Raw genomic sequence first — 22,420 nt, forward strand, 5'->3', positions numbered from 1 at the left:
TGTGTTTGATGCATTTTGTCCAAAAGTAGTAATTCACATCAGTTAATCGAAATTACCATTTAATCTTAGTTCAAAACATTTTGAACTATTGTAAGTGTAACTATAAAAAAGGAAACAGAAAGGACAGAGAGAGAGAATGAGATGAAGACAGAGCGATGATCCAGATCTTTAGTTTGAACCAACATGAAAACAAGGAGTTCACGTTTTCCAGTTTGTCGTCATCACGGTGCGACGGGCAGAGCAGGGGGCGGCTCCTCAACTCTGGACGCTGATTGGTGGAGAGGTTTCACAACTCAGGTTGGTCCGGGGCGCTCGTTTGTTTCACCTGTGCGCGGCTTTGACGGGCGGCCACATTAAAACAACAATCAGTTGATCTGTTCTCCACGTATGTTCTGCTCAGTTAATTCAAACCCAGACACGGATGATTAGTCTGGAAATATAGATCCTAATCTGCACTTCTGCGCTGCATTGAATCACCTGCGGATCGTCCTGCAGACAAAAACCAACTCACCTGTGTCGCTGTAAACGGATCCTCTGTCGCTCCGAGAGGATCTGTGAAAAAAACAGCGCTCGAAGAAAGAAGCCGGAAAACTGGTGGCAGCATTAAAAGTCTGAACTCTGTCACACGTTAGGAAGATGTTCCTGATTTATAAAAAGAGAAATCTGTCAATGACATGCGGTTTCCTCCTGGGATTAACCAAGTAGTTTCAATCTTGGATTTTAATCCATGGATTTTATCCACCCTCCATTCACTAATGTGCTGTATACTGACAATAATTCTGTTTTAGGCTATATTCTAGTTTATGTTTTATTCTATATTAACATTAGTTTAAACTTTATTTGGTCACTTTATAACGTTTACAGTAACAAATCTGAATATTTGTGTATTTCCCCAGTTTTCCCTGATAATAAATACAGCTCTATTTCATAAACTGAATAAACAATCCGTTTTCCGAACAAATGTCGGGTGGATTGTTAAAGAAATTAACCGTGTACACAGTTTTCTTTTTATTTCATCATTACATTTTTCTTTTCGGGGAAACAGGTTTATTTTGAAGCTCGGACCGGAAGCGGACCCCCCGCCGCTCCGTGTCTCTCTCCCGGTTCTGTCCGTGAACAGTCGCCGCATTTCGTCGCCAGGAGCCGGCGTGGTGAATAGAAGCTGGTCCGAAAGGTTTGACAAAAATTATTGATTAGTATGTCGATAACTTCACTAATAACTGACTAAACGTGCGAGTTATACAGTGTTGACGAGTTGCTGTATGTGGTTAAAGACACATGAACTGTAATTGAAAATCAACACGAAACTCCATTAACATTTTTTCATATTGTAATTCTGCGGCCGCTCTCTTGAGTTTTGGCATTAAACTGATTGATGCTGTGTTTTACAGTCACTCACTCTACTTATCGGGTTTGCTATTATAGATCATATCAATGCCACATGCAGTAGACCTGTGGTGCCAAACAGTTGATAGCTGATTTAGTGGTTTATAGATTTGTTGGCATATGTCTAATAGTGTTGGTATTTACTATGGGTTCAGGTTCATTCTAATTTACAGCAACAGGTTTCTGTCCTGGAGCTCGGTTGGCAATCTAAATCTGACAGTTTTGGAAATATTCCTATTAATTTTCACATCATTAAGAAGATTCAGGAGCACTGGATAGTTCCTGTTAGCTACCTGCAGCAGATTAGCATAGCTTAGCATAAAAAGTGGATATGGAGAGAAACTGCTAGCTAGGTTTAGATCTGTAACACCTCACAAACTAACACACTGTTTAAACCAAACATAAACTAAAACAAGAATGTATTTATGGTTTTGTGGGGGTTGTCTGTCAGTATGGTTGAAAATATAACGTTAGTCAAACATCAGTTTAGCTTAACCCTCTAATGTAAGGTAAATAATGACAGAGCTAAAAGACAACTTTTAATTTGTAGTGTACAGTTTCCATCCATCCTTGAACTTTAGCATAAAAAGTTACAGAACATCCAACCTAAGGCCAACTCCACAAGAAGCTCTTTTCACATAAACTCAGGTGAAGTTGTGCTCTCACACAGCCAGAGGTTGTTCGGGTTAGACTCGTTCTCACATGGGGAGAAACTGCTTGATTTTGGTGAGGGTTGGGGGAACTAGTAAAATGATAATGATAATAACAATAATCTTTATTTATAGAGGGTGGGCATCACACAGTGGAGATCACATTTGGACATTACCTGGGAATTTCAGGATAAAGTCCAGCTGATCTCTGGGGCATCTAACTTGCACATTGGTGCTTTTACATGTAGCTCTCCTGGTTAATGTCTAGATATTTCCGGGGATATCTGAAAGCAGTTTTAGCATTTCCTCTTGTTTACAGAATGTGGTAAGCTAAATTAACATTTAATAGAAAAAATATAGTAATTATATTTGCAGCTTTGACAGAATAACATGTTGCTCTGAGGTTGAGAGTGTTAGCATTGTGTGAGTGGAGGCGTTAATCAAAGGCTACAACAGGCCACACCAGATAAACAAGTTAAATTAGCATTGGTTATGTGTTTTGAGCTTTCACATTTAAATAAGTGGATCACAATAATTTTACTACTGGATATTTGACTATATCCAGCAGTGGTGGAGAATTTGCAGCTAACAGTGCCAACAGTTTGTGGCTAGTTTTCGATGGTTGGTGTTTTGCTGTTCTGTCAAAGCCACTTTCTTGTGGCTTCTCTCCATTTGTATAAAAGACAAATGTCTAATATTATTTGATTTCAGCTTCTCAAAGCTACAGTATGTAACTTTTTTCGAAATATTTTTTAATAGAAATGAGGCTTTACTCACCAATTTAGTCAGAGAGAGAGAGAATTTCAATGATTTCAGCTTGATTAGTAAATTTTGCAGCTTCTTCTTTATTATAATTTTTTAAATAACTAAGGCAGTGCAGAGCGTGGGTTTTGGATTGTTGGCTAGCTGGCTACCTTGGGCACTGGCAATTGCAATAAATATTTTTCACCCTTTTCTGACATATAGACTAAACAAATAAATGACAACAATAATTGATAATGAATCTTGTGTTGTTTTATCAGAAGGTCAAATGCACAAAAACATGTGATCTAAAGAATCAACCTCACACTTACTTTACATTTATAGCAGTTTGTGTTACCTCTTGGCTGAATGTCAGGACTCAGTGTTTTAGATTGATGCAGCTGTCTGTTTCTTTATGCCAAGCAGGGGGTGAAGTCATGTTCAGACTTATTAGTCGCCAAGGTAAAAGGACGCCTAGCTGCCTCTCAGGCCAGAGGCGCTATGAGCACCACAGAGCCATCATGGCCATACGTCGAGAGGACGTAAACGCCTGGGAGAGGAGGGCTCCCCTGGCCCCACGCCACGTCAAGGAGCTTACCCACGCCGGCTTCAAAGTCTTGGTCCAACCATCCAACCGCAGAGCTATCCACGAGAAGGTGAGATCCTCAACAATGTACAGCACCATAAAACATATTTTACAGGAGGAAAAACACACATTTAAAATCACACAAAGATCAATTTGTCAATATTTGTTTTAAGAATTAAAAAGACTCAACCAGCCTGGTCTTTTCAATGCATCTGTTCCACAGTCTGGGAACTCTGACTGCAAAGGCTTTGTTACCTGTCAGTCTGGACTCAGGAACAGTGATGTAAACAGTTTCTGCCTATCAATTAATTGACTGTGTGGTTTGGTTTCAGTACTACATGAAGGCTGGCGCCGTTATTCAGGAGGATATTTCAGAGGCATCACTGATAATTGGAGTGAAAAGGCCACCTGAGGAGAAGGTCATTCCCAGGAAGACGTATGCTTTTTTCTCCCACACTATCAAGGCTCAGGAGGCCAACATGGGTCTTCTGGATGATCTGCTAAAGAAGGTGGGAGCGCATAAAACCCTGGTCCCAGTACAGTTTATCTGTAATATAGAGATCAGTGTTTATTGTTGTTATTGTATTTTTGTGCAACAAAGCATACTTCTCGAGCCAAAATGGAATATGATCACAATATCTCGATTTTAAAACATAAGAATTTTAAAGTAAATGTTTGTTTTATAAGATTTGGTCGTTTAGATTTGCTCTCTGAATTGCAGCAGAGGTTACTTTGTGTTAGGTTCATTTTCTCTCTTATCCTATTCTAGTCATAGAAACCAAGTTTCCCATTTACATGCGTTAAGAGATCACCTGGTGACTTAAATGTATGTTAATGTGCAGCAACAAAGGATTAAGAAGCAGCAGGACATCAGCTATTGTCAGTGAAAACATGCAGCACCATGAGCCACTAGAGTCAGACGTGCTGAGGTGTGAAGTGGCAGCGAGTGTGAACTGAGAGTAGAAAACTTCATGCAGATTTCCACAGTGGGTGAAACACCTCTGAGGAATCACACATAAACACAGACACATAACAGAGGAGCAACAGATGTCACTGGCTACATTTTCCTGCATAGATTTTTCTAGCTACTTTTCAGTTCAGCTTCATACGTTTCACATTTTTCAAAGAGCCACTGTAGAATAAGTGGTATCCAGACTGTGCAGGTCCAGTGCATTTGTGCTGAGTGTTGTGATCCTTGTGTACAGCGATTATGTCCAATACATTTTAGTCGTTGTTAAAACTGATCTCAGGATGATGTTAGCATTAGCCTTTAGCTAATTGCTATCAATTGAACTATCAATCACAATACCGTTAAACAAATCTAATATGAATATGATAAACACTCCAGCAATCCTCCTTCCTTTTTGTATATGTGTGTCTGTGTATCCTCCTAACTCCTATAACAGAATGAATTTTGCTGTTTCAGGAGGTTCGTCTGATCGACTATGAAAAGATGGTCGATGCTAACGGCTACCGGATCGTAGCATTTGGGCAGTGGGCTGGTGTCGCAGGTAGGATGAAATGTTAAGTGTCCCTCAGCTGCTCAGTCTGTTCACAGACTGCTGTAAAGGTTTATTAGGGCAGCAGCTGTTGTGAAACAACGACAGCGTCTGACATGAGATGGATTAAAGCCAGAGATGTGTTTAAACATTTCTGTTTGACGTGTGGAACAGTTTGATCAGTCAGACCTGTGTCGACATGACAAACATCCACTGGATCAAAATCAGAGGTCTGTCTATAACCGCTGAGAAGAAAAGTTAAATCGAAGTCACAGTAGAAATGTTGGTGTTCTCTGATCTGGGTTTGTAGTTAACAAACCAAGGTCAGCAGTAATAGCTCTGTCACTCAGTTTGTGTGGTCGACATCTAGGTTTTTATCAGTTTTTGCATCAGAAAAAACCTAAAGATTAACTGCAGGTGTGAAAACCACCTGACTCAGCAGCTCCCTACTGTCTCCAGCTAATTCTTTCAGATTTATCTAATGTTTAATTAGATGTTCGGAGTTTTTGGAATTTTTTTATCATTTGACTTTCTTTTACTGTATTTTATAGGAATGATCAACATTTTGCATGGACTCGGGCTGCGGTTCCTGGCTCTCGGTCATCACACTCCCTTAATGGTATCATAACTCATTCTCCATAGATTTTATCTGAATACAAATCCTGATAGTGTATTGGAGAAATTAATAAATGGTTTGATATTATGGCTTTTTGTTTCTTATTTATTTCTCCGTCTTATCTCAACTGTTATAAAGAAGCGTCACTTCCTGTCTCCCTCTTGCACTAGCATATTGGCATGGCTCATAACTACAGGAACGTCAGCCAGGCCATCCAGGCAGTGAGGGATTGTGGTTATGAGATTTCCATGGGACTCATGCCCAAATCCATTGGCCCCCTGACGTTTTGTTTCACCGGAACTGGAAACGTCTCCAAGGTATCTAGCATACAAACACTGAGTGGTTTCAAAGTGAAGAAGGAGGATTCTATGAGGTATTTTGGGAATTTTTGTTCTCTAAGCAACTTTTCTCTTGTCTGCAGGGAGCCCAAGACATGATCAACGAGCTTCCTGTTGAATACGTTGAACCTCATGAGTTGAAGGACGTATCGGAGACAGGAGGCATGTTTTTCATTCTTTATCAGTATGAGCTTGCTGATAATAAAATGTTTTCAATTTGTTTGCCTTCAAATATATTTCAATAGAGGTGCAGTCTACATAATAATATATATTGTGGATTCAACCCTGAATGAAGGACTCACAGTGTAGCATGCTGGTTGTCCTTTGTGTGTTGTTGTCTGCATCTTATTGCTGAATATTTGACAAATTAAATATTTTCTGATCAAGCTGAATTTAACCTTCTATTCAGCAGTTAAAAATAAAGTTCAAATTTGACGTATTTATTGTTGTGAAAGTGTGTTAAATGTCCTAGTTGAACCTTATTGCATAAGGTGTAGATATTGTGCAGGGTGCACACTTACATGATGCCATCACGCTGATATCAACCAGCTGACATTTAGCTTTCAACAGTTTAATGTGTCATACCATGTTTATCATGCTACCCTTCTCACGGTGGGCATGTTGAAATGCTCAATGATGTAACCATTACTGTATGTCTGATAATTTTCAGTGTGTTATATGTTTTCTTGCTAGATATGACCAAAGTGTACGCCACCGTTCTGAGCAGACACCACCACCTGGTGAGGAAGAGCGACGGCATGTATGACCCCATGGAGTATGAGAACCATCCAGAACGATACACCTCACACTTCAGCACCAGCGTGAGTGTGCTACATTAACTTCTGTCCCACCTCCACCAACCCTTCACTAATTCCTTTCCCGACATTCTTCATCCAACTTCCCACCTGCTCCTGTCAGTCAGAGGCCTCGTTCTCGGTTTCAAGCAGCAGCAGTTAATCTGTGGTGGTTGGCACGGTGGTGTTGGTGTTACAACACGTGGCAAATCACAACAGAAGCCATGTCAAGGCACTTTACAGTGTTTAAGGTTTAAGACCTTACAAAATATAGCTGTATACAGAATTATATAGAGAACCTGACAATCCCACTTGAGGACAGGCCGAGAAAACCTGAAGAAATATGATCTCTCTTGCTAAATCCAGTTCACAACACTAAATCTTAAAACGTTAAACAAGATTAAAAGACATGAATTTAAAGTTGACATGAAAGCTTTGATCTCCTGTAGCAGATGTTTTATCATCTCTTATTATTATCTAAACCACAGGTGGCTCCCTACACAACCTGTTTGATCAATGGTATTTACTGGGACCCTCACACTCCCAGACTCCTCAAACGACTGGACGCCCAGAGACTGATAAGACCTTCCAAAACCTTGTATGCAGCCAACGAGGGGTCACCAAGGCTGCCTCACAAGTAAGAACATGATGTTGGAATATCACCAAGATCTGTTTCTAAATGTACCAAGAACTTGTACAAACTGTTCATCCATAGGTATCCTTTGTGGTATGTATTCTGTTTTTGGTTCCACTTTCAACCAAGGAGATGTAGATGTAGAGAAGTATGAGTGGCAAAGTGTTCACACATAGAGTTTCAAAAAGCTCACACAGCAACATCTGTTAGCTATAAACATCAAATCTAACCAAGTGCGTAGAACTCCCACTGATGTTTTAACATTCAAGCCGACATATCTCCTAAATGCACTGTTAAACACAAACGGCAAACACTGTTAATGTATGGTAGGGAAAATCCTGCAGTAAATACAGGTGGTGTTTAGGTGTATAAGTGAAGGTGAATAAGATTTAGCTTTGCAGCAGAGTAACACAAACAGAGCTGCACTCGATATACGGCTACACATCAAAGGAAATTAAGAAAGGCTTCCTCTTTCACAGTGTGAGCAGCAGCTGGACAAGAGCTGAACACAATAATGTTAATTCTAGCAGAAACTTAAGCAAAGAGTTTTCTACCACACATACTTTTAACTATTTTAAATGGATCTAACTATTACGTTAGCTGCTATTAGTAAAGTGGACTTTCTGCAACAAAATGGGTCGGCTGGAGGTTATTGTGGTTCCAGAACACAGAACGATAACTTTGACTTTTGCCTTGCAGTTTCAGTAAAGGTTTGAGTTATGGGAAGGTCCGAGTCACAGGTCTGTGTGTGGAAAAGCAGCTTTATTTTCCTCTAACTCTCCTGTTTGCTACCGTCTCTGTTCATGAAGAGGTGCCTGGAGACATCCTTGAATTCCTCATTCAAGTTGTTCAACAATGTTTGTCTTGTTAATAATTTTATATGAATTGATGGAGTCAGATGTTGCTTCTCACAGCACAATGTGGCTTTAAGGCAGTGTTCACCATCTCTGCCCAGAAGTGGACAGGGAGAGCAGAAACCCTGAATCAGCTGGGAGTAAATGTTACTCAATTTTTTGAGCAATGAGTAACTGAAAAAAATTCACTCAGAGCTTCCTGCTCTGACTTTGCCCCGTCCTCAACCCTTTAGTCAAACGCAGAAAATGTGACATATGTACCTGACTCCCTGTGCTCCAGTGAATGAACGTGTAGTGTTGCAGCTGCTGTTTCTCCACAAATGCCAGATCATACATGCTTATCTTTAGTTATATTTACACAGTGACCGTCGAGTCTGTCGTTCTCTCTGTCTGTCTGCAGGCTGCTGGCGATCTGTGACATCTCTGCTGACACAGGAGGCTCCATAGAGTTCATGAACGAGTGCACGACCATCGATAAACCTTTCTGCACATATGACGCCGACCAACACATAGATCATGACAGGTACAGAATACTGATTAAGCATGATTTGTATGTGGATCAACGTCAATATCACCTGCACCTTCTGTTAATTAGTTTAGACAAAGACTGACAGAAATGAGAACTGTTTAAATAAACATTTAAACTTAAAATTAACAAACAAATATTAAAGATAAATTATGTAGAGAAACCATCAAATAGGAATTACAGTATAATGACTTGTACTCACATTGTGATTTATTTATCTACTGAATTTATTGATGATATTTTATAGGAGCCCAAATGAGGTATATGAGCTGGAATGTTTTGATGAATGAGTTTTGAATATGGCCTGAACTCTAAATTCAGCCCACAGTTCTTTCTGCTGGGTTGGGTTGGTAGGTCAGACCTTTCTGATGTCCACTCCAAAACAATCTTTATTGGACAGTTTTTAAGCTCATCATCATCATTTTGGGGAATGTGTCATACCGTTGTTCTGCTGAAAGATCAATTTCAGGGGAAGCTTTACAATATCCACATAATTCTCCTTTTCATGATGCCATCAATTTTAGAAAGTGCACCAGATGGAAACATCCTCACGTTTATTGCAGGACCATTTTAGAATTAGGCGAAGTGTAAACCTTTTTTATATTTAGTGTTATTAATTGATGGCAGTTCTACTGTAACAAATCTAAACCATGAGCAATATTTTGTTTCTGACACTGGCAGTGTGGAAGGAAACGGCATCCTCATGTGCTCGATTGACAACCTTCCTGCTCAGCTCCCCATCGAAGCCACCGAGTACTTTGGAGACAGACTCTTCCCCTACATCTGGGAGATGGTAAGACATCTTCTCATATCGGCTTCTGTCTCCTGGTTGAGTTTGCAATGGGAGAGCACTGCAGCTTATTTCACTATGTAAATGGATTAAATGAAAACCCTGACAGGACCTGAGTGTTTGCCACTATTTGGTTTCTGTAACTTTCTTGTTGACTTCAGCTGCCTTCAGACGCCACCAGACCCCTGGATGAAGAAGAATTCAGCCCGCAAGTCAGAGATGTAAGTAAAGTAATAGTGATTTGAGTTGTTTTCACACATGCACTGGAGCATAGATAGACATTACCTGGGTGAGCAGTGAGAACATAAATGTCTGAGTAAGACAACCTGGAGATTACCTGGACTTTATCCTGCGAGCCCCCTAGTACAGTCCAGGTGATGTCAGAATGTGGTCTCCAGTGTGTCACTTCATGCCTCCCACACACTGTGCACAGTTGCCCCTCTCTGAAATATTGTGGACTTTCTGCCCATGTGAGAACATGTCTGACTATGACAAGTGTCCCAAACTGTCTTTTGCTTCTACAGTTTTTGAAATGTTTTGACGTGTGTGACTCAGATATGTAACTAGACCCAACTAGTTAAAACTAATAAGATTCCAGCTATTTTAATCTGTTATCTTTAGCCGTTGTTTCAGCTTTACTATAAGCAGGTAATGTAATTGTAAAACAAAATACAGTTGTGTATTTGATTTACTGAAATTTTCTTTTATTCTTATGCAAAAGATTAAATATAATGATGCAATATCACTTTTTTTCTGTGTTCCTAAAGGCTGTCATCACCTCAAACGGAGTACTCACCCCAAAGTTTGAATACATCGCCAAACTCAGAGAAAGAAGGTAAAGATGTAGCTTACCTTGCTAATTTACCAAACTGCAGTGTTATTAATCCCAGTTATTAGCAGCTTTACTAAAAGCTGTTAATAACTCATATATTTGTAACGTTGCAGTGATGTTTGTGATGTTTCAGTGTCCGGCCTGCTGGACACTAAACGACTAATCGTGATCCTCTGGTTGTCCCTGCACAGTGCTGCCCTCTGGTGTCTGCTGTGCCAACCTGCCTTTGTATTAACACCTTGCTAACACGCTAATAAGCCACAGCTGCTATCCAACCACAACATCTGGAGTTAGATTCTGAGGGGTAGAAACATTATTTCTTCTTACCTTACACAGTAATCATCATCACCGCTTCTTGTCACATCACTGCGTCTTTCTTTTTACATTTTGACAGTTTGCGAATTCTTCATGTTAGCCGTCTTCATGTGAAAATGAAAAGCCATTTTATTTCTGTGCATCCAGTACAGAGATCCCAAAACACTTTAGCCTAGCCTAGCCTAGCCTAGCTTAGCAAGAAGACTGGGAGCAGATGAAAACCAGGATTATTAGAATTTCTATCTAGAACTCTCAAGGTCTTCATAATAGGAATTCTAAGCAACATTAGTCATTAGTTCATTGGACCCAAACTCATGTATAGATTACTGAAGAGGCCTATGGGGAGAAAGCTTCTGTATGAAGTATTCTGATCAAAGAAAACTGAAGGACAGAAATCTTCTGCAACTTCATATGCAATAAATAAGTAAATATTAAATCCCATTAATGGTATAGTATACATGACAAACTAGGTATATGCATTTTACCTACCTACAAAACATATCTGACTGTATATTCAACCACATGTATTGTTCTTTTGTTGTTGTTGGTGGCACAAACAACCTGGACCTCACTCTGTACTGGATACACAGCCGTGACTTCTGTATCAGACTTGAAGCATTAATCATTCATCTGCATGTTTATCATTTACTTCCCATCTGTGAAATCCTCATCAACATGCTGTTTATTGTTTAGTTTTATCTTTTAAATCTACTTTGATTAATTTCTCAGCCTATATAAATGACGATTGATGACACATTTCGCTTCTTTTACAGCCGTCTTAGCTTATCTGCAGCCACTGCTCTAAAAGACCTTTTAATGAGTTTGTGAAATCTACTCAAACACCATAACCCTTTAATACAGTGCAGTACCATAATACTGTTTGTTTCTCTAGATTATCAACACTCGGCTTGAATAAACAGCTTGGTTCTAGCGATTTCAGCTTCATCTTGAGACTTGAACCTTGAGCGTTCTTCTCACTCATATTTAGGCCACCTTTAAGACTTGATGAGTTTTCTTTCTAATTGATCCAAATATCATTTTTCCAGACAAGCTATGCTGCCAAATCTTAATCCTTCAGATTGAGTTTGGCTCCTTAAGATATGTAAACTAGGGGTGAAATCCTCCTGAGGGAACGCCTTTTGTTTTTTTAATTAAGAAGACGAGGCCTGGTGGCAGGCAGACTGCCGGTCAGTCCTGCTGCGACTCGTGCATGTGTGCAGTGTCGCATCCAATTAGGCCAAAGCCGCCGGGTCCCGGGCTCTGACTTCAGGGCTATTTGTGGCGGGTAGTGGCATATTAATGCCACAGGTCACTTGGGGTGATGCCTCTATTATGGTGTTATTGTTGATGTCAGGATAATCCAGCGTGCTAAATCACAGACTTTTTAACTGAATCCATTTCTTTGGAGAACACGTCTCAGTTTAATTAAAAGGCTTTGAGTTGATGCTTCCTGCTACGGTGCTACTTTCTGTCTTTAACAATGGATGCTGCTATATATTTACAATAGAGGTCAGTGTGTTAGGGCTTTTGACTGATGTTTAGAAAGTAACATTTAATAATTTATACACTTATTTGTTATTGGGAAAATGTTTTAATTGACAGAATTGTAGTTAAGTAAATAAATACAGAGAGTATGTTGGTATCATCTTGGCATTTTAGTAGCTAGGCTATTAAACTTAATGTCAATATAGATTACAGTCGCTATCCTACCTGGAGTTTTTCACCTTTTTATTTATTTTTTACAGCAATGAATCATTGTTGATTTTAATTTGACTTTTCTGACAAAGCAATATGAACCTAAATCATTTTTAGTGAAACAGAAAAGAAGTGATTACATGAGTGTGCACGTTGGTTATCTGTGGTGCAGCCAGTGCACAGTTCTCTGCCTCTGTAACTAAAGCAGACAGTGAAAAACATTCAGAGAGTCAAGACTCAGCTGCAGTGAATGAAAGTGTAAAGAAAGCCGTATAACTGGGCAAACATAGGTAGGTGAAGACTTAGTGGAGCGGAACAGGTGTAGGGATAATGACTGTGGAGCTGAGGTAAGTTAACACGGGAGCATTGGCTTCTTAAATGTTTGATGCATGAGGCAGGCTTGAGGCCTACTTTCTGGCTAATATGTGGTAGCATAAGCTAGCTAATGTTTGGTTATAGCAGAGATTTATTATCAAGGCAGGGTGGATACTAGTTGCTCATAACAGTATCTGTGACATCCGGTGTAGCTAAACATAGAGCACACGGCTGTTTTAGTCTCTGGTTGTATCCTAACGGTGTCTATAAAATCACCGGACGTGGTCTCTATTGCTTCCATCTAGGGCTGTAAAATGGCATTTCTTATTATTATACCCAAATAGAACAACAGCTTCCATAGGAATGTTCACCCATCTGTTAACATATATGATTGTCAATTGTTAACAAATATGAATTCACATAATTTATTTCACATGTTAAATGTAAGACATGAGTTAAAACTACACAGGGTTTCAGACATTTGATGTGTGAATAGCGTGCGTTTGTAAGATAAGGCCTTGATTACAATATATAATTATAACTAATTAAAAAATTTGAATTCTTTATTGAATGTTTAGGACCTGCTCCAGGTGCTCGTCCTCCTCTTCTTCTCTGTGTTCACATCAGTCATCGCCACTTTGACTTTCTGCACATTCTATTTGTACAACAATAATGTTTATGTAAACTGATCAAATCTACACGGACAAATTTTAAGTTACAGTATAAATGCACACACACCATCAATCAGATGACCAGTTAATCAACTGTGGTTTAGCATTATCTGTGACTTTAATGCTATATTAATATATAATTTAAACTGAATGAACACTTTTCTTTAAGAGAATAAGTAGCAGTAGATCTGAAAATACTGTTTTGGTTTCTGTTGTAAACAAAATGTGTAAAGAGTCAAAGTTGAGTGTTTTTTAATCTTTAACTTTTAATCTAAAAGCGATGAGTCTGGTTCCTGTCCAATCATCTGCTGTTATGGAGCAGAGTAAGGCATCAAATTTGGATAGAATCACCTTAAGGTTATCACAAATTGTACATAAGTGTCTAAAGATGCTGCATAAACACTTGTGTATTGCCTTCGATTAACACCAGAATCCTTTTAGAGGATTAAGTATTACCCTGTTTGTCTTGTTCCTGTTAAATCCCGACTTTCTCTGCGGTGCTTTAATCTTTCTAAAATCCTGGAAATCTGTGCAGCTCAAACCTAAAGATCTCAACCTGCTAGTTAGAAACAGACTCTAACTCAGTGTGTCTCCCGTCTTTTAGGGAAAAGGCTCAGATCATGAAAAAATCCGGGATAAAGCGAGTTCTGCTGCTGGGATCTGGATACGTGTCTGAACCTGTAGTTGAGTATCTGACCCGCAACGAAAAGATCCAGATTACAGTGGGTGAGTGTGGGTTAGAAGCTTTAAGAATCTGTCAAAGGTGTAGAGATCTCACTTCCAACTGACTGTGGTTTGTGTTCAGCGTCTGTGCTGCTCAAGCAGGCAGAGGAGCTGGCCGCCAAATATTCCAACACCATCCCCGTCACACTGGACGTCAGCAGCCAGGAAGGACGCCTGGACTCTCTGCTTCAAGATCATGACCTGGTCATCAGGTAAAGGATCTGCCACAATCCCACTTTAGTACAAACTCCTTATAATTACATACAGTTTGATACTTGAAATATTTGAGGGTGTGTTCGAGGTTGGCACATTTCTAATTCAGTAGTTCAATTCAATTCATAGTTCTGCAATGATTCTTCACTAAGAGAACATTATGACAAAATTTAAGGTCGTCTAAAGTTTCCTTTTAAATGTAACTTGTTATGTTAGGCCACATTTTAATTGGTCACAAGAGAAGGAGGGGAGTGAATTAGAGATTTCTACATTGCTTCTGTATCTTCCAGCTAATTTCTTTAAAGTTTACCTCATCATTTTCAGAAATTTCACCTTGTTGAAAAGATGTATGAAAATTGTGTCTTTACCTGAAACACCTCCTTCTGCTCCTTCAGCATGCTGCCATACTCGTTTCATCCTCTCATTGCCAAACACTGCATCAAGAGGAAGGTAAACATGGTGACAGCCAGCTACCTGAGTCCTGCCATGAAGGAGCTGCAGAGCAGGTGATAAAGACAAAACAGAATTTAAGATTTCAACAGTAATATCATCAAATCTGTTACAACTTGACTCTTGCTTTCATAGTTTAAATGTTACATGGAGCAAAGAAGAAAAAGAATGAAACAAGTTTGGGTTTGTTGTGTATTTGCAATGGCTCATATCAAACAACCTTTGTGTGTCAGTGTGGAGGAGGCAGGAATCACCATTGTGAATGAGATGGGGCTGGACCCCGGTATCGACCACATGCTGGCGATGGAGTGTATCGATCAGGCCAAAGCTGACGGCTGCACAGTGAGTCAGCACTGAGTCTGTGATAACGATTGTGTGAACATGTGTGGCCAGAAGCTCTCTTACAATCCTATTGATCCATTAAACAAATGTTTATGCTACATGTTTACTGAAACAACAGAAACTGGGGGACAAATCATGATGCGTCTGCAGGAGCATGTTCAGATTATAACAAATTTGTCCAATTTAAAGGAAGGAACTCGAAGTTGAAACAAGTGATTCTTAATCAAAAACTATAAATAATGTAAAGTAAACTTTGAGCAGATCAGGAAGAAACACCAAAAATTAAAAACAGGTTTTCTTTAACATATTATTAAATGGACTAACAGGAAATTAATGTACATTCTATACTACGTCATTCAGGTGGAGTCCTACAGCTCGTTCTGCGGTGGTCTTCCTGCTCCAGAGTGTTCAGACAATCCTCTTCGCTACAAGTTCAGCTGGAGTCCGAACGGCGTCCTCCTCAACACCATCAGCCCTGCCACCTTCCTCAAAGACAACCAGGTTTGGAGGCCTCAAGGAAGCATCAATATGCTAAATCTACAGTTACAGTAGGGTCTGAAATTAAGTCTGTGTTTGTGTCCAGTTGGTGAGCATCCCAGCTGGCGGCTCTCTGATGGACTCCACCACGCCAATGGATTTTTTTCCTGGTTTTAACTTGGAGGGATTTCCAAACCGTGACAGCACGAACTACACTGAACTGTACGGCATCCAGACGGCACACACACTGATCAGAGGAACTCTGAGGTTCAAGGTAGAGCGCGCACACACACACACACACACACACACACACACAAACAGGGATTAAGATGAGTTTCTTTCTTTAAGAGTCTCTTTAAAGAAACCACTTCTAATGTGGCATCATTATATAAGAGGTTTAAGCCTGTTTGTGCAGAAAGTTTGTTGCAGCTAACTATGTATATATATATTTTTTTTTACAATTAATTGATTATTTTTTTGTTGATAAAATGTTAGTCGTAAACACAATTTCCTGTGTCTGTACTGTCTGCCAAGACATGGTAGTTCAGTCTCAGTGGATGTACAAATCTTATGTATGTCTATCGAACCCACTTATCTGGTGAGTGCTAAAGACAAAGATCATTATCAACTCAAAGCACATGTATTATAAATATCTCCGGTTGTATAGATGTGTTGTGGTCATGGGTAGAACATCAAGGTTTTCTAACAGGATTTTTACATTTAAAAATGGACTGAATCACTCTGAAAACCGGCAGTCAGGGGAAAGAAAAGTCCATCACTGTAAATGTGTGTCCTTGTAAATTCAGTAAAACTCAAATTGAAAATAGTTTAAATAAAAGATTTTGAACAGTTTAATACTCAGAGACATAAAAAATATGTTGTTTACCTGAACTTGATTTCTCACGGTAACATTTGTGTCTTGTGTTCTGTCCCACAGGGCTTTTCTAAGGCCATGAGTGGTTTTGTCAAACTGGGTCTGATCAACAGTGAGCCGTGTCCCATCCTGCAGCCCACTTCATCTCCTGTTTCCTGGGTAAGAACCTGTGCTCAGGATTAATTTGGTGTTTAGATGCATGAAGAAAACATGACTGAAAGGCAGCCCCTGAGCAAAAGCGTTTCACTTTGTTCTCCATCCTGTCATTCAGTGTAAAAAATGTTTTGCAGCTCTTCCACTTGAAACATCTGAATGTTGAAAGTGGGTTTGTTGAAGAGTCTATTACTGTCAATGGCTGCTTGTCAACATCAAGGCTGCAGTGAGAGTTAATGTTTGTCATCTTTTATCGGTTGCAGATGAAAGAGAAACACACAGATGCATGTTCGGCACATGTTTATCAGAAAGCAAAGCAAGCTTCTTAATGAAAATGGGAAGAAACATTTTTTTGTAAAGATGAAATAAAAAGAGAAATGAAAAATGTCTTGGCTGAGGGAGACGTGTTTGAATGTGAAAGTTTTAGTAAAATAGACGAACTAAACCAAAAGAAATGGTAAAAACATTTGCAGTGATCTGTTCTCTCCACTCTACAGAAAGAGCTCCTGTGTAAGCAGATGGGATTGTCCTCCTCTTTGTCCCAAGAAGCTTTTGAAGAAGCTGTATATGAACATGTTGGAAGGGATGACGCCAGGATGGACACTCTAAGATGGTGAGAGACCAAAGATGGGTGTAGAGGGGTCTCAGTGGGTGCTCTATAATTAAAAAAAGAAAAAACTACTGGGAGTTTGGGGAGCTGTGAGTTTTGGTAACAACCACTTCAGTCCTCCAAAAGCAGCTATTAGATTTCAGTAGTTATATTTTATTTTGCTTTATATCTATTTTTTATCTTAATTAAATATTTTTTAACTGAATGCATCCGAAAAAACATTTATATTGACAAACAACAAGAAAATAATGTTTCTCTCTTTTTATTACAGTCTCGCACTGAAATCATGTGTGACCATTTGAAATAATGTGAATTCTACTACTTTAGCTGATTATATATGCTAAAACAGAAATTAAAACAGAATATACTAGTGTCAATATTTCAGTTCAGGACAGAAATTGCATGCTTCATTTTGTCTGGTCTGTGGACCCAGTGAATTCTTCTTAAAATTTTAAACCCTGCATTTATGATTGGCCAAAGTACTATCTTTTTGCCCTAAAATGTACAGGTAATATATCTAATGTATTTGTCAAGACCAAAAGAATATGAAAGCCAGGAGAACTCAGCAACCTGCTGCACATAATGTTTTAACACAGAATCGTCACGTTTGGCTCCGCCTGCTTTCTCTCTACAGCAGCTGTTTGTGGACAGTGTGTGCACATCCGTTTAAGATTAAAATACTTTAAAGAACTGGTCATGTGATGCTGTGAAACCGTCCAAAGTGGATGTCCATTTGTCATGTGCTGCTCGGCTCCACACAGAACACAGATAAGGCAGATGTTTGATGTCTGCTGCTGTTCAGAGTTAGAGCTGTTGCTGTGCACGACAGGCTGAGAGCAAGGCCGAAGCTGCTCCTCTTCTCCACACTTTTCACTTTCCTCTTTAATGAGGACGCCTGAAGTGGTGTAGTGTGCACACTCTTCAATTTAAATCAACTTTTCCAAGGGTCTCTTCAGACCAAGCCTCTGCGCTGTCATTGTTCTGCTGCTGCTAACAGTGAGGGAAAGATGGGCACGTTGGCATTGAAACGTAAATTCCTCCCACGGTAAAAATGAACTGTTGGAAACATTCCATCTGTGCCGTTAAGAGGGTAAAAAGCCAAGGCGCTCGCAGCTCAGATTGAATGGCTTGTTGTTCATTTATTCAATTCACCAGCAAAGAAGTGACAAAAAGCCACTGCTCATCTCTTTAGATATAGCCAAGGATGTTTGGGCCGCTGCTGCAGCCCTGTTGGGTTGTTAAAGAAGAGTAATTTTCTTTTAAAGCTTTTAATATGGCTTTGTGAAGGTTATTTCATTGTGAGGAAAAAGTCTTGTTTTTCTGTGTGTGTGTCTGTTCTGTATGTGTTCAGGTTTGGGATGCTGAGCGATGAGTCTGTGCCTCCTGCTGACAGCGTTCTGGCAGCTCTGACGAAACATCTGGAAGACAAGCTCTCCTTTGGTGAGACGAAAGCTTATTTATTACCACAAATCAGAAGAACACACAAGCAAAAATAAAGTCGGGGTGTTTGCAGGTCTGGTAAAGTTGGTTACAACCACTCAATTAAGTCCAAAATTGAAAAACAGGGCAACACAATTGTCTAAAGCCCAAGTTGATGTTATCAAATATCTTTTTGTGTCCAGCCACAAAATGTCAAATTAGCAAAAAAAAAAAAAAGGACTTGTTGATTTTCACATGACATCACTCCTCTGTGCTGCTATGGGGAGAACTGCAGCCGGAGGCCAGCAGGTAATTTGCTGCATTGATAACACTAACACAAACTCTAAAGGCCTGTGGTTTAGTTTAAGGTTAATCTATTGATCCACTCACCCCAACCGGTCAAGGCAGATGGCCTCCCACCCTGAGCCTGGTTCTGCTGGAGGTTTCTTCCTCTATAGGGAGTTTTTCCTCCCCACTGTTGCCTAATGCTGCTCAAGTGGGATTGTTATATATAATTCTGTATACAGTTATATTTATAAGGTCTTAAACCTTAAAAATGTAAAGTGCCTTGAGATGACTTCTGTTGTAATTGGAAATTTCTGTTGTACCTTTGAAAACAAATTCAAAAATCTGCAGTGACTGTTCACACAGTTTATATCTGCAGCATCCATAATATAATTAATGTCATCACGTTAATTTTTTCTTTCAAAAAGAAGCTAAAGCGTAATATAACTTTTACTCTGCAGAAGCCCTCCTCATAGCAATAGTGTTAACATTGCTAATCATAACGTTACCGTTATTTGACTTATGTCCCTTTGATCAGGTAAGGGTGAGCGAGACATGATCATGATGAGGAACGACATCGGCCTTCGCCACCTGACTGGCGAGTTGGAGACCAGACACATCAGCTTGGTAGTTTACGGTGACCACAACGGATTCTCTGCCATGGCCAAGACTGTAGGATACCCAGCTGCCATTGCTGCTCGCATGGTCCTTGATGGTCAGTGATGTTACTCAGGAAGGTTGTTTCTGTATCTAAAAGGAAATGAATGGAATCTAAAATGTTTTGAAAGGTTTGTTGTGTCTGCCTGTGATGCTAACATTACTTAGCTAGCCTGTTGGTGAGATTGTCATGCTGATCTGGGCGCTGATGTTTGTTTGTCTGGTCAATCTTTGTGTCGTCATTTGTCATTTTGTAAATATAATGGTAATTTACCTGTATAGTGATGCTTTACTTTGTCAGTCTCTGCTATTATTGGATTGCCAACATTACTTTTCAGGTACAGTTTTTAAGCTAAAGTTAATTTGCGAGTCTGTTAAACCCTGGAAATACTTTACGAATTAGACAAAGTGTTGTCAAACTAGATTTTTTTTTTTATTGTTGGTGATTTTGATGAATTGGTTATGATCATGATTATCTCTATGTTGATTAACGTTCATTCTGTTGACCTGAGAAGTGAACATTAGTTTTGTCTGCTTTGTCTGTAAAGCGGTTATTTTGTCAGCCTGTAAAACTAATGCTGGTTTGTTTCCCTCTGCAGGTGAAATTAGTACAAAGGGTCTGGTGGTTCCCATGAAAAAGGAGATCTATGGGCCTGTGCTGGCCCGACTGAGGGAGGAAGGACTGAACTTTATGTCCAAGAGCACTTTTCAGTAGAGCTGAGCCTCCAAAAGTGGCACAAATCTGCCTGTAAATCCTGCTGAACTACTCCAGACAAAATGTTTAGAAAGTACAGCTTTCAGTGGGCTTGTGAATCTCATTTCTCATTTCTCACCTTCAAAAAGAAAGAGGAAAGGGGAGAAGACATTTTGAAAAGTAGAAAAACTAAGAATTCTTGGTTAAATGTTTTAACTCCTAAAAAGCTTATTTCATTGTGTTATGAAACGTTTTGGTATTTTTAAACCCTGTTGGGATTTTTAGCTTAAAAACGGTTCTTCTGTGAAGATAACTACAAGGTCAACTGATCAAACATTACTGTAGGCATTAAAACAATCAAGCATTAAAATGAAGTTAAACTACTGTAAAGACTAAAGGTGCAGAAAAATCCATTCTGGGATGCATCACAGTGTAAACGTGAATGGTGATGATATGATTAACAAATATCAATGTTTAAATGTCTTTAACCCCCATCAGTTCTTACACCATCTGTGTTATGTAAAAAAAGAAAGACACCAGCTAAAAAACAACAAGTCCTGCAGCTAAACCATAAATACCACCAACATTTCCCAACCAGGAAATAAGGGAACCATGCTTGTACAGTGTATGGAACATGCATTTCATTTATGTACCTTACTTCATTTGTAATGCATTCGATATGAACAACACAATTCAAAGTAGGAAAACTGAAATCTTTCACTGAGCTAATGTTAGCTAATGCTACCCCAATGTTTTAATGTCGTTGTATACATACATTGTATGTATTAAATAAGAATTAAACGCTCACTCTCCAGAATTACAGTTCAATAATATTTGCCTGATTTCCTGTGACACTAACTTTGTCATTTTAGCAGTTAAAGAAAAAGAACTCTAAATCTTTACTTAAGCAAAAGTACACAAACTACAACGCAGTAGAAATACTCTATTAGAAATAAAAGGCCTGCATTCAAACCTTAAAACGTTCACGACCCCAGAGAGTGGTAAAATGACAATGCAGTAAATGACATTAAGTGATAATTGATCTTAATCTTGTAGCGAGTTAGTTAAACTATAAAACGGTGTAGAAGTATTCAGTAGCAGCTACCGTTAGCTTGTTCTGTAAGTCAGTGAAGTTCATTTTAGCAGAAAAACGAAATATTTAAACAGCTAACCACAAAACATTTAATAAATGGTTTATGAAACACACCTTTATGTGTTTCTTATCTTCATTCTTTATTATTACAGCTGCATTTGACTTTTCTATTCCCACTTATAAGTTGTAGTGGTTGATACATTCATTCAAACGTACGTTTTACCACTACTACTGTTTGTACTTGTTACCATCATATACACTTAAAATGTCAGCATCACATTTGACTATTAGTGCAGTTTACCACGAATAACCTGAGGGTTACATTACAGTTTACTGACAAATCAGTTTACACAACAGAAAACAAGAACTGTGAATGTGTGAATATATATTGTTTTATACCTTAAGGACAGATTCCTGGAGTCAGTGTTGGATAAAACAGCAATTTAGGCTTCTGCTGCAATAATGTTTGGAAAATGTCAATTTAAAATAATGAAAACCGAATAGGACTATTTTCCTTCTTGTCTTCCTCCTGAGCAATATTTATGTTATTCTAGCAGAATGTGATCACGTTGTAAACTGTTTCTTAAAGGCTTTAAATGGATGAAACATGCTGGAGACATATTATTTAAAACAATACCTTCATGTTCCTGACATGTAGTTTATATTTGAAAGGGTTTTAAACAGAAGTGCTGTTTTATGAAGACATTCAGATTTTTTCAGATTCATGTGTTCATATTTTTTCTTACGTTTTAAATTAGCGTTCAAACAGCTCATGATTAGAAAACACGTTCATTTGTAAAAGCTTTTTTTTCCCTTTTCTTTTTTTGCTTGATGAAAATCTAAAAATCACTTAAAGAAAAATGAGTTTTTCTTCATGATCTTTGTTTATGTGAAAAAAATAAAATGGACTTTTTAAGTTGCTAATGTTCTAATATTTGCCTTTCATTTTCAATTCATTTTTAAAACGTACATTTATTTATACATTAGGTATGTATTTAACTTCTCTAATAACAGCCACCACAATTTTTGTTGAAATTATGTTTGTGTATCATTTTTCATAATAATTCATTTAATCTTTTTAAGCTTTCAGCACCACAAAAACAAATTCAGATTTCACACCAGCTCAGGTAAGCAGAATTCTTTATTTCTTTTTTTCAAGTTTACTATTTAGTTTTTTTTACAAATCTT

At 38.8% G+C, this 22,420-nt stretch overlaps 1 protein-coding gene across 1 annotated transcript; it reads left to right on the top strand.

The window, feature by feature from the left end:
• The first annotated feature begins 545 nt into the window (after nt 1–545).
• On the top strand, nt 546–22,142 carry aass (aminoadipate-semialdehyde synthase). The gene is made up of 24 exons (XM_026365568.1): nt 546–1,174; nt 3,204–3,433; nt 3,696–3,872; nt 4,790–4,874; nt 5,414–5,481; nt 5,649–5,795; nt 5,900–5,978; nt 6,510–6,637; nt 7,099–7,247; nt 8,499–8,621; nt 9,306–9,417; nt 9,576–9,635; nt 10,182–10,249; nt 13,847–13,968; nt 14,048–14,177; nt 14,574–14,684; nt 14,862–14,970; nt 15,331–15,471; nt 15,554–15,721; nt 16,385–16,480; nt 16,972–17,087; nt 18,436–18,524; nt 19,327–19,503; nt 20,045–22,142. The coding sequence occupies exons 2-24, from the start codon at nt 3,215–3,217 to the stop codon at nt 20,158–20,160; spliced, it is 2,790 nt and encodes a 929-aa protein (XP_026221353.1). The 5' UTR covers nt 546–1,174; nt 3,204–3,214; the 3' UTR covers nt 20,161–22,142.
• Nucleotides 22,143–22,420: the final 278 nt, after the last annotated feature.

The sequence above is a fragment of the Anabas testudineus genome, chromosome 6 (genome assembly GCF_900324465.2).
Source record: "Anabas testudineus chromosome 6, fAnaTes1.2, whole genome shotgun sequence".
Lineage (NCBI taxonomy): Eukaryota > Metazoa > Chordata > Actinopteri > Anabantiformes > Anabantidae > Anabas > Anabas testudineus.

What these genes read in the sequence shown, in the direction of transcription:
- aass (XM_026365568.1), top strand. Translation starts at nt 3,215, where the DNA reads ATGTTCAGACTTATTAGTCGCCAAGGTAAAAGGACGCCTAGCTGCCTC. An exon ending in ATGAAGGAGCTGCAGAGCAG is followed by an intron (nt 14,685 to 14,861) that starts GTGATAAAGACA and finishes TTTGTGTGTCAG; the next exon opens with TGTGGAGGAGGCAGGAATCA. An exon ending in GAGGAACTCTGAGGTTCAAG is followed by an intron (nt 15,722 to 16,384) that starts GTAGAGCGCGCA and finishes TCTGTCCCACAG; the next exon opens with GGCTTTTCTAAGGCCATGAG.